A 13,410-nucleotide genomic window follows, 5' to 3' on the forward strand; every position below is an offset into this window, starting at 1 on the left:
TTTAGATTTTTCTTTCCTCCCTCGAAAAACAAAAAGAAGAAAAAGAAAAACTGGAAAAAAATTCCCTCGAGCGAGAATAGGGGGAGGGGAAAAAAAAAAAGAAAGAAAGAGTTCACAGACCAATTAGGAAAGAAGGTGAAAAAGCTCTTAAGGTTTCGTGAAAGGAAAGCAAAGCCCGTGATAATCGATGAAAAGAAAAAAAGCACACGCTCTGTTTTCTAAACGATCGATCGAAGATAAAATGAAAAAGGGGTTATGCTCGTATGGTGTGTGTGTGTGTGTGTGTGTACGTCACGAGTTTTGCTCTTAATTAAACGATTTTCTTATTTCCCATATACTTAATTGCAATAGAAACTCTCTTTCTAGGGTGTAAAGGATTTAGTAAAAAATTCAACGAATAGGACTCACTGACGTGTACGTTTCGTTGATCCTTCTTTTCTATTTTTTCTTGTTACGACAAATAGACAGACAGACAGAAATATAGATAGATCAGATAAAAAATATCAATTTAATTTCGATCCATTAAGGTTGTTTTTTTTCTTGTTAGATTATGATCGATGATCGAAAGGGATTAGGAACAAACACGCGCACTTTTCAACACCTTTTTGTTTTTTTTTAACGATCACTACAGATTCACAATAGAATAAGATGCCTGTAGACGCGATGACGTTCGTTGGATCAACACCGGAGTACATCCTCGCGATTTATAAAGGCTCGTCGTTCGCGTCGACGAGCTCTTTTCTCTCTCTCTCTCTCTCTCTCCCTCTCTTGGTGGGCCGCGTCATGTATGTGTGTGTGTGTGTGTTCGTTATTATTCCCCTGCCACTGCAATACACCGACCGCCTTTCCTTCTTCACCCTTCTCTTTCTCTTTTATAATTATCTATCTATCTATCTATTCATCTATATATATATATGTATGTTTCTCTCTCTATTGCTATGTCACGCAAATAATCCGATCTCTCCTTCCTCTATTTCGAATGAACGTAACTTATGTTAAACTATCAAAAGTTACTATACTTATTCGCGTTTTTATTTTAATTTCGGGTAATAGTTGTAAAATTATTTTGTTATTTGTTTTCTTCGCGTGTGTTTTAATTTGTAATTCTCGTTCAACGCGTGCATCGTTTATTTACATCTAGGAATGTATTGAGAAAAAAATAACAAAAAAGAAAATAATTTCTCTCTCCCTCTTTTTGCATTCATACGTAATTAAAAATTCTATACTATTTCGTGTTTCTCTTTCAAATTTTCTAATATTTGTTCCACATGCATTGTTTATCAGAGCTTGAACATGAAAAAATCAAATTACACGTCACTCTCTCTCTCTCTCTTTCTCTCTCTCTCTTGCATTTATTTCCTCGACACATGCATTGTGTATTAGAATATATTAGTAATAAAAAAAAAAAAAGAAAGAAAGAAATCATCCAATTAATTTCAATCAAATCATCTTCCAATCGATACAAATTTTAATGAGTAATTCATAAGGAAGAGAAAGGAAAAGAAGAAGAAATTGATTTTCAGTAAAAAAGTAGATCAAGGCTATACTAAGTATCTATAGATAAATACCTTACCTGTTATTATACATGCACATCTACTATTGTTCGTAACACGCATCCGCATACATATATGCATGTTGGGTCTATCGTACAGCGTTTATTATTTTTTAATGTACATTTTGATCGTTTACGATTAGCACGTTTGCTTTGGAAAAGCTTAAACAAGCGAAATAAAAAAAGGGAAAAAAGAAAAAGTGCGTTAATAGATAAGCTCGCGTTTAGAAACCTTCTATGCTTTACTTGGCCGTGATCGCGAGAAAGAGAAAACAAGATAAAACCTTATCTCTGTTCATTTCTCCTTGGTGTTGAATGTTAAACGCTTCATTTATTTTTCACACATCCGCGATAGTTTATATATTTTTATAATTATTCATCTTCTTTCTCTCTTATCCTTATTATATTTTGGAAATGCAACTTCTCGCATCGATGTTATCCTCATAATTTTTTCATTTGTATTTTGTAATTTTGTAATAAACAGAAAACGTTTAGCCAGGCAATCCAGTATCCAAAATTATTGCGTATGCGAGCAACGAAATGTTATCGAATTAAATGAAGAAGTCGTTCGACCATATTTTCTCTCTCTCTCTCTCTCTCTCTCTCTCTCATTTTCTCCGTTTAATTAATGCGATGGAATTTATTCGTCTCGTTTGGCAACTTATTATTATCCGTAATCGGTATCTCGTTGCAACGATAACGTCTGCCATTATCATCCGTTTCTCTTTTTCTTTTCGCGCTCGGTTCTATCAACTATCATTTTTTTTTCTCCGAATATGAGAAAAAGTGAGAGGAGTAACATTGTTCGCGGTGGTCGCGAGAATTTCATCCGGTGCGTCATTTTGCGTAGGAAATACATTGATAAGTTGAAAATCTGCCTAAAATGTGTGTGTGCTTTTTTTTTTTTTTTTAAGACTCTTTGCCTGACGTTATCGTCGTTCCTTTCTTCTTCTCTCTTACCATTTCTTTGTAAAAATATCCCCCGACGATAAAAAAAAAAGACCTAAAGATTTTTCTGATTCTCGCGGGAAAAATCAACGCGTCGTTTGGGAACAGAATGCGAAAAAATTCGCCACCGAAAGCGTGTTTTCAAAAAAAAAAAGACGACGAAGAAAAAAGTAATCCCCGAGAGAGAAAAAATAAGAGAGGGATGATAAATATCTTTTCTTTTTTTCTTTTTTCTTACACAATTATTTCGCAATTTTTCCTTTACGAAAGAGAAGAAGAAGGAGGTCGATGCATCAGTAATGTTTTCCTATTACTCTTGGTAAAACTTTTGATAAGAATAATTTTCGTTGAAATTTGTCGCGACATTATAGGTAAAGCTAACTTATTTCTATATGAAGCGCTGTGCAAGAGACTTTAATTTAATAAACGAAGAACGAAAAGGGTAAGGACGCAAAAGGGCCTACTTCGTAATCATTTCGCATTATAATATTAATGATAATAATGTCGTTAACGCGCATATTCTACAACTTTTAAGTTTTTTTTTGTAATGACGATACATAAGTATAATCGTAATAAGTGATATTATATTTGAATCTATAAGAAATTGATCTTCTTTGCGCACATTGACATTATAAATGTACGAAATTTCCTCTTGGAATCATTTCAGGAAGTAGATCCGGTGTGAACGGAATATGATTAATATTACTTTCCGGTCTGATTTTCGCACGAAAGTAAATTTAGATCTTAGATTAGGTTTTACCGAAAGACCAAGAGAAAGAGCAAACCAGAAAGGAAGCAAGAGGAAGAAGGATTATTCGCTTTCCAACGACACTTATCGTATCGAAAATTCCTCCTTGCTTCCAAGTACTTAACTTTATCGCAACTTCCTTAAATAGTATATCCACAAGGATATATATTCCAGACATACATATGTACTTTGATTCATTAGTCATTCACTTCCTACACGAATCAGGAATTTACTTTTTCATTCAATTCGTCATTTTTAAATAGATTCGATTTTTGATCGATAAATAAATACAAATTCCAATATATATCTAGTATTCGTAAAAGATATAAAAATATATAAATATATTTGTTAATAGAATTTTCGAATTTAGGATCTGTTTTGTATCTTAGATACAACTTTTGCATCTAACATGTCAATTTGTTCATTTTTATTGAACTTTAATATATTATATTATATAGATAGGAAGATAAAAGAAACTCGAGAAAAGTAAAAAAGAAATGATTCTTAGGAGAAGAAATAAGGGATCACCGATAATGAAGAGATTTTTCTTTCGGAGAAGAAAAGATAAGATCTATACGAAGCCACTCAATCTAAATCCCAGTTACTGGGGAGAGTAGCAATTTTTTACTTCATTTTCTTTTCAAGTGTTATCAATCCAACGTGGCCACGTACTAACGTTAACGTACGAGACACGGAGTCGATATTCAGTAACGACATTGAAAAAGATAGATAGAAGGATTGAAAATGAAAGACAGACAGAGAGAGAGAGAGAGAGAGAGAGAGAGAGAGAGAGAGAGAGAGAGAGAGAGAGAGAAAGAAAAAACAAACTTGATTCCAATCGGCAGGTAGAATTTAATTAAGTTCCTGACAAGAGGAACCGACGTGTGTTAACGTAAGAGAAACGTAGTTATATAAGTATGTATTACATACATAATACATATACGTTCCGATAGCAATAATTTTACCGCTAATATCAGGTAGAATCGAGGTATTAGTCATTGAACTTGCTTGCATCTAGTAAATATAGTACATACTAAATATACCATGCAAGATAGATTCTGTTTGCTGGTGAACAAACCCCATAATGATGCAACCGCATTGATATTTAGTACCATTAACTGGCACGCTTTATTCTTCTCTTTTGTCTTATTATAATGTTCATGTTGTATAAACAAATTCTTCATAATATAATATTTATTATTTCCTTTCAAAACATTTCAGGCTAATTTTATTTTAGGAACTTATAATTGTAATGATGTAACCACGTTGAATGCTCACTAATGGCACGCGTTGGTCATGTTTTTTGTGTGATGTATGCACATTTCTACACGGTGGATGATGAAAATATTCTTAGGAGAAATAGAATTATTTCGTTTGAATATGATTTAATTGAAATTTTGTCAACTCGTAAACCACCAACTTGTATTATCTTCTCATTATAATCTGATTAAATATATTAGAAATTTGATTATTCTCGTTCTAAATATGATAAATATAAAAAAACTGTTCTTTTCTCGTGCGCGAAAAAAGATTTTTTGATTCTTCCACATATAACGGCGCACCGACCCGAAAGCTCTTGTCACGGCACGGAAGCAATTCGCGGAATTTAATTAAGCACTCTGGCCTTTTTAATACGACCAAACCATTCTACTTGACTTTACGTAAGAGACTCTTCTACCGAAGATCGCCATAACTAATTGCTCCATGAATTTTTCTTATATTTTTATATTTAATCTATTTTAATAAATTAAATGTGGAACACACAATAGAAATACGAAATGTTGCATCTCAATCTTGTAACTACTACATACCGCTCTCTCTTTCTCACTCACACACACCCACGCTCGTATTTTCGTTATTTCTTTTATTCCTTAGAAACTATATTTTTTGTGTACGTCAGAAAAGAAACGAGAACAGGCTTCGTTATTTTAAAGGTTCCTCTCCTGTTCGTTCTTTTTCTCCATCGATCCAAGCACCTCGAGGTTCCAGTGATTTACAGGTAGCAATAACATTTGCATTTTAGTGCGGTCCCATAAAATTGTTAGGAAATCTGTGCAGAAGGATCGGTTGCTACCTCGTGTGCACTTTTACTCGCTCATTTTCTCTTACCTATGTATGTATTTATATACGTCTCTCTCTCTTTCTCACACACACACTCATTCACTCCATCGCAACGTATTAACATAAAAATTGGATTTTTATTATAATAAAAGTCATTTGTTTTCTACGATAACTCCTGCAAGAGAAGAAAAAGGAGGGAGGGACCATTAAATTGATCCTAAAAAAGTCACAACGTTTACGAGTATAAATATTTTTGTATAAATGTCTATGCAAGTGTGTGGGAAGGGTTGCAGATTTCTGGCTGAAATTCGTTAATAACTTAATAATAAATTCTTCTATTATATAACGATAAAGAGAAAAAGGTTGGAATGACGAAAAAAAAAAAAAAGGTAACAATTTAAATCCCTACTTTCTTTTCTTCATTTTTTTTTTTTTACGTTGCATACGTGTCACACCTTTTAACTTTATTATTCGAATTGTTCTCGGTTGCAGATCATTGAAAGATTTTCAAGGCGTGTCGTCGTTTTTGCATGCACCGTTTACTTCAATAATAATCAACGATCTTATCGAATAAATTCAATCATTATTATTATTAAACAGTTTGTATTTTCCAAAGCATCATAGATGATATTATAATGACGCCACCCGCGTCATATGTTTCTCAGAAAGAAAAGAATCAGTGATAGATCAAAGTTAAAATAGGATGACATCACTCGTTCTCATCACTCAAAGACGCTCATTATTATTCTCAATCATTATGACATTTTTAACTATCGGAAAAAGACAAAAAAGAAAAAAAATAACTTGAAAAAAAAGAAGAAAGATAAATATAGAAGAAAAATTGATAAATGACTTGATTCGTAGTAGCTATTAGATAAGATAAATTCTAAGAGTGAAAGAGAGAGAGAGAGAGAGAGAGAGAGAGAAAAAAAAATATTGCAGAAGCGATTAATTTAAAAGAACGAATACTCGCTCATTCTTCGTCTAACGAGCATAGATTGAGTGCTTTTCTACGTTCGCTACTAATACTTACCACGAATAAGATTGTTGAGTATGTATAACTAACACACAAACGCCGAATTATTTATCTCGCACTCTCTTTATGGGTTTGTTTTTTTTTGTTTTTTTAGGACGTTGCCTCTAGCAAGGAAACGATCGATTCTCAACACCACCATGTAATTAGATAATAAATTTGCAGGCATTATGTTTTGAAGTTGTAAGTGTACACGATCGTTCCCACCACTTACTTCTTCTTTCTCGCTATCTTAAATCCTTAAAGACGATTTACAATGAGATATTAAACGATCGCTTTAAAGTTTACCGACATCGATGATCTACGCGAATACAATTTGAAATTATTACGCGAAATCTTGTATTACACCCCCTCGTGTTCCATTTTTCATACACACACAAACGTAATTTACTTTTATATTTTTATTTAAAAGAGCTCTTTTTGCAAAAAATTATTTATTACTTAAGTTATTTATTATTGTATCAATATTCCAATTGTAAGTTATAATTAAAAATAACGTTATAGGTTTAATGAAAAAATGGTTAAACGAAAATTGTCGATTGAAAGTACGATTGGTCTTTATCGAACCATAAATGGAGTCGTCATGGTACACTTATGTCGTGCACGCGTTCTGAATAGCGGCCTCGCAATCATAAAAGCATAGATGATCTCGCAAGTGTGTCCTTGTTCAGTTGGAACGAGAAAGAAGAAAAAGAAAATGAAAGAAAGAAGAAGAAGCTGTGTAACAAACTCGGATGATAGTATGTTGAACAACTTCAATAAGAACTTAACTACGATAATCATTCGGTGTCACGTTGGCCCTGTTTTCATTTTCTTTTATTCCACGTAAATGGAGTAAACAGTGTTACCAATAAAAAGAAAAATAATTGAGATGTATAAATGAACATCGAAAAGGACGACGTTATAATTGAAAAGGGGAAAGGTATCCGTTGCTCGTACCAGTAAAGCATTACTAGAAAATTTGCATTGCTTTACGATTTACTTCAATGATAAGTGAAATAAGAAAATCTACCAATACCAAAGCCGAACAAAATAATATAATAATTGTCTATGGTTGTAAGGGTGGTGAAAGAAGAAGAAAAAGAAGAAGAAGGAGTCCTTTTGAGTTATCTTTTCCTTCTATCCATTACTCTGGTACAAAGAGACTTCTATTATTATTATTCTTCTTCTTTTTACAATACGTCGTCGTAGTCGGAAATCAAGAATCTGTCTCTTCTCGTAATTAAAATCGGATTTACAAACGAGATAGACACGCCGTTGCTTCGTCACACTTATTTCGTATTACAATATTTCTACTTTAACAAATATTTCATTATAAATAATATCAGTTTTTTTTGATTCGTTTCATTTTTATTCAGAGAACATGTTAATATTAATATTTAAAATAATTTTCATTCGAACAATCCATCACACATAAGTTTGTTAGAAAATATTCAAGTATATATATCGATCGCGAACAATAATTCATTTTCGGGATCATAAAACAATAAGTTTAACGATGGTAACGCATATAATAGGAAAGAATTTCTCACTTTTCCAACTATGGTTATCGCGAATAGTATTATAGTATAATAGATTCGTAAATTCGCTTTGAAATTCTCCAAAGAAACGTTTGCATTTGCATAGGCATCTCTTCTTATTCTTCTTATTCTTATTCTTCTTCAGCTTTTCGAGAATATCCTTTAAAAGCATCGAACAAAAAAGATAGAAATAGAGTAGTAAGAGAGCAACCAAAACCTTTTGTTTCCACTTTAACTCTTGCAGACTTGATGAAACAAAGCTCGTCGTTGTACCAGCTGCGACCACCAAGATTTCCAAAAGGGTAACTTCTCTTAACTTAACTTCGAGTTGTCTATATTGTTCATAGACCAATACAAAATATGCAAATAGAAAGACGAACTGGTATCTCATAATAATAATTAATAAGCTAAATTTCATATTAGATTTTATCTTGAAAAATTTCGAATCATTTGAATCTTTTGTTCGAATCGACAATATTGGAAACAAATTAAAATGTCTTTTTTAAACGCGTTATTTTGTCCTTGGTATAAATGACATTGTTGCATTTATTATTTTACTTTGAAACATCCTGATACAATGTTTCATTGTACCGAGAACATAAGCTGCCTATCCTGATATAATTCCAATCGTTTTCATAATCCTTTTTTAATAGTCCATTGTGATTGGTCGTGTCGTGTCGTGACCAAAAACCTATTAAACCATATGAAACAATTGCGAGCTTTAGCACGAATATTCCAATCCGTATTTGTCATTGATCGTATGCAATCGACAGCTAGCACGCGCGAGATCATTAAAATGACTTATTTATTTGTTTATCGATTATCCATTCAGCGAATACAAGTATATTATATTCGAGAATTATTCATATTTTTCAAATCTATCACGAATGACAAATTATGCGAACCGTGATAATTCAAATAATCCGAGTCATTTAAGAAATTACAATGTGTATGTTTAATCAAAAATTATTTTTTCAATGTTTTGTAACATTTTATGCGTACACGTGTCTTTTAATGCACGAGAATCAAAGAATCTCGTTGTATAAATTTAAAATGAAAAATATATATATAAGAGAAAAGGAAGCGTAAAAAGAATAAGAAGATATTTCAAATCGAATAGGGATGTTGGGACCGTGTCGAGTAAAAAGATTCGAGTGTGAAAGAACAAGGATGAAAGGGAATGGATACGAGTGAATTTCGAACGAAAGTTCTTTTCGTTTGGAAAGAAATTTCTATTAGGAGTAAAATAAAAAAAAAAAAAAAGAACACCAAGAAATAAAGAAAAAAGGAAAAATTGTGTAAAAGCCATATCGTAGGATGATCGTGTAAGTCGATAAAAAAAAAAAAAAGAAAAAACACAATGTTTCGTAGATGAAAACTCGTGGATGTTGCATCCTTTTAGAATTCACGATTGATATGGCATTTGAGAGAATGAATGGTAGAAACTCAGCCGCAAAATAATTGGCGAACGTGTCGCCCGCATGCATATATCGGTTTAGTCGCGAATACGCATTCGCAGGTGTTAGAATTAGAGAGGTTCAACTCAGGATAGTATAGGCTGGCCACACCCTCGTTGTTACTGCTTACACACAACCTACAAGAGCCACAGAGTTGTGGTCGATACGTTTGATCCGAGTGGCAAAATCCGCTCCATGGTTTAACCATTCTATCCCCTATTCCTATAGCTGTTCGTCAATCGACCACGATTTCCCTACTTTCTACCATCAAAAATAGAAAAAGAGAACGAACGTTCATTCAGCGAAACGATTTTCTACCTATATTTTCCTTTTTTTCTTTTTTTCTTTTATGTAAAACTTTATCTAGCGACAACTTTCAATAAATAAAATCATACAGGCTTTTTGACGATATAATTATCGTTCAAATTGTCAGTGTATTTGTGCCAGTAAAGTAGTATATGCGTTCGATGCTGATTTTGAGTATTGGGTGGCATTTACTTTTATATTATTTTGTCCACAATAATACGTCCTCCTTTTTTAATCTTTGATTTTTTTTTTTTTATACCTTTTTAATAAGTTATTATTAGTTTTAATCGAAGTTATACTTTTCTTTTTTTTTCTTTTGTGTTTCTCTTTCGTATCACGGCTGTACTTACATCTAGGTTCTCTCAACTTGCACATTCCAAAGTTAATCTTCTTTCTCGTAGAAGGTAAAATTTCATTTACTCGTAGTCTCGATATCTTTTCCCTCTCTTTCTACATTGACTACAGACGCCATGCTCTAGTTTAACCAACCCACGGAAATCGAAGTAGTTCTAACCTGTAGTCACTTCATATTGCCTAACTCAATTTCAACTTTGGGCTCTCTTTTATTCCTTTTGTACCCCGCCAGCGATAATATCATACTATCCTATCCGTGTAGCAATATTTGATATAATACATATTTTCTTTTTTTTTTGCACAATTTTATCTTGATACGCGAATAAAATTGTATCATATCGTTCAATTGAAATTATCGAAATGATGAAAAGAAGAAAAAAAAAAAGGTTCTTCAATATACCTCACAGTGCATGTTTTATATTTAATATTTCGTTTCTCCAATAATTTTTGGTTACTCAAGCATAAATCAAAATACTGTTCTCACCCGGTATCCCTCTGAATCGTTAAAAATGAAATAGTGTAAGAGTCTGACGTAAAAAAAAAAAATAAACGTACATAAAAGTGCTTTTTAGGAATTACTCGTTTTCAGCTTTAAGTAGTATACGTAGGAATGTAGTCAGACGTAACGTACTGTAAGTAAGCCGATCATTGCAAGTAGAAAAGATGTACGCTTGAGTATACGTAGGATAATTCACATATCTATATACACATTGAAGATCGAAAAAGGTAGGTACAATTTCAAGAAGATTAAGTTTATCGATTATTTATCTAAAGAAAGAACAAAAAAATAAAACGTGCGAACAAACGAATACGAAATTTATCGAATTTCGTTAAAACGTTGAAAGTAACAAGAAAGTATAAAGAAGAAGAAGAAGAAGAAGAAGTAGTAGAAAAAAAGTAATAGAAAAGTAAAGAAAAGAAAAGAAAGTAGAAGAAGTATTAGAAAAGTTAGACGTTACTTAGAAAGAAAATAAGAGATTGAGAAAAAAAAAACCCAAGGAAATGTCGCTTGTTGCTTTACCGCCACTTGAAAATCGGTTTTATTTAAGAAACGTGCCGTTTTAGAACCTCATTTCGAGCACGTACACGGGTTGCCAAAGCGAAACCTGAAGAAAAAAAAGAAAAAAAGAGTAATCGCTGTCGTTGTCGTCTTCGTCGTCAGATATGTTGGGTGTTTTAGAATGAAAGAAAGAAGAAAACACGTTGGGAATTTCAATGTGAGGGATTTCACTAGCGCGTTTTCTGAAACGTATACGAAATGTTGAATGACATCGTACGACTTTTGACAAATCAAGACAATAAAATGGTCTAAAATTCTACGCGTATGTTTGTGTGTGTGTTTGATACTTTTTCAAAAAGTATGGGTATAAGTTTCTCCTCCCTTTTTTCGTTGGCTGGAAGCCAAACGTAATCGTGTCTGACTACTACCCGACTTCTACTACTGTCCCATCTAAGCTCACCGATTTTCTACTCTATATCAAAAGAAACGAGAGATAAGGATAGAAAAAAAGATGGAAATAGTGAGAGAGTGGAAGAGAGAGAGAGAGAGAGAGAGAGAGAGAGAGAGAGAGAGAGAGAGAGAGAGATAACACCAGAGCAAAAGAAAAAATATTAGAAGATCGTACAAAGAGAAAATTCTCTTCTTTTACTATCTTATATTTTTGGTTCTATTTCTTTCGAATAATATTCGATGAAAGATTAATCGAAAGAATATTTCGTTTGATTTTATCTTTTAGTTAGATAGTACAAACATGCACACACGCGCACACACGTAGGACACATATACGTATTTATGCAGATATAATATCTATGTACATACCCTCTTTAGCCATCAGTCGAGCTGCCATACGTTGTTAATCCATGAAAATTCTCGCGAGGGAGGATAAAAGCAAAATATTAAAGGGTCCCAAGAGATATATGTGTACACACTGTGATCGTCACAGAAAATTGAACTTTTAAACTCGTCCTTTGGTTTATCTGCTTAAACAGGATTCACTTTATAGTAAAGATATATATATATATATATAGGCGTAGCAGTTAAGTACATATTATATATAATACAAATACCTTTTGAAAACGAAACGATTATTTTTCTTCTTCGAATCTATTTCAGCGGGAACGAATCTCGTGGGAAAATTTACTCAAAGTGTACGAAGGATCGTTCAAGATGTCAAGGATGAAGGAACATCGAGTGAGTATATAGATATTCTTTACTTTTATAATATATTTTATAACCTAATACAAATATATTCGCGCGTATTCCTTTATATTCAACGTTAAATCTACAAACAGTTTATTCATACGTATTTATACAGTAACCAGTCAAATGAACACACAGTCATTTGTAATATTTCTTTCTTTTAATCATTAAATTCAAAGATATAACATAGATTATAATATTAAAAGCTAATTTTCTATTAAATTTCAAGAAATAACATGTAAGTAATTTGAAGAAAACTAATAGTCTTTTATTTAATACACGCGTTGAGATGCAATAATCCAAGCCAATGAATCTCAAAGACGTTTTATAAGAGTAATCGGTTGAAATAAGTCTTTGGCTCTTAGCCAATGCAGACAGGTTGTTAGTTTCTCTTGAATAGAACTCCTGCTGGACGTTGTCCTATCTATTCGTTTATGGGGTGTGAGAAAGGGGTTGAAAGGGAGTACGGAGGATTCGACTAACGACATGTTACGTGCCGCGTTAGCTCTATTAAACTTAGATTAACACTATCTAATTAACACGTTCCTTCCTTGCATGCCAATTCAACGCGTTAACGTTAACAAAGATTCATTATTCTCTATGCGCGTGACAATAACGAGTAAGTTTGTGTTCCACGTAAAAGATTTATTTTTCGATAACACGCAAACGTTGGATATAATTAATTCAGATTGAATTTCCTCTGTGTAGGTTACGTTAGTTTTCAAAACGAATTGTTCAAATTGAATCTTTAAATGTAAAAAGGATTATACGTGATATATATATATATATATAGACTTGCTAAAAACCTAAGTGTAAATACATGCGCGGGTTAAAACACATGGTGCTTTATAAATGTTTATAATGTAAAACTGCGACAGAACACTAGAGATTATAATATTATAATGAAATAATTATTAGAAATATACATATAGATTCGATTAGAAATTATTAAAGGTTGTTTGGGTTTCTATATTACTTATCCCAATTAGTATTCGCTTGAAGATACTCTTTTTTTTAATTATGATGGGAATTATTGGAGCATATAAGTAAAGGTTAAAAAAGGTTCAAACGAAAATGGCGAAATGAGATTGTAGAGAGGAAGCCATGGAACCGATAGGAAACAGTCAATCTTGGATAAATTCGACGTAACGAATAAAAGGACAAGCTGTCGTGCTTATCGTTGTATATCTATCTAGTAACGCGTTCCGATTTATTTATGTCGGCAAATTTC

The 13,410-nt window shown here is 32.6% G+C and overlaps 2 protein-coding genes across 5 annotated transcripts in view; one reads left to right on the top strand and one right to left on the bottom strand.

Moving 5' to 3' along the window:
* The window catches only part of LOC106791014 (trichohyalin-like), a 31,571-nt gene extending 30,847 nt beyond the window's left edge, over positions 1 to 724 (bottom strand). For both annotated transcript variants that reach the window (XM_014756340.1, XM_014756337.1), the window contains exon 1: positions 409 to 724. The gene's annotated coding sequence lies outside the window, so the exon portion shown is untranslated. The remainder of the gene's footprint in view (positions 1 to 408) is intronic.
* Positions 1 to 13,410, top strand: part of LOC106791015 — a 60,576-nt gene that overhangs the window by 40,446 nt on the left and 6,720 nt on the right. For all 3 annotated transcript variants that reach the window (XM_014756343.1, XM_014756341.1, XM_014756342.1), the window contains one exon: positions 12,093 to 12,170. In XM_014756343.1, the coding sequence (XP_014611829.1) occupies positions 12,093 to 12,170 (78 nt within the window). The remainder of the gene's footprint in view (positions 1 to 12,092; positions 12,171 to 13,410) is intronic.

The sequence above is a fragment of the Polistes canadensis genome, unplaced genomic scaffold (genome assembly GCF_001313835.1).
Source record: "Polistes canadensis isolate GaletaPanama2010 unplaced genomic scaffold, ASM131383v1 scaffold_278, whole genome shotgun sequence".
NCBI classification, from domain to species: Eukaryota; Metazoa; Arthropoda; class Insecta; order Hymenoptera; family Vespidae; genus Polistes; species Polistes canadensis.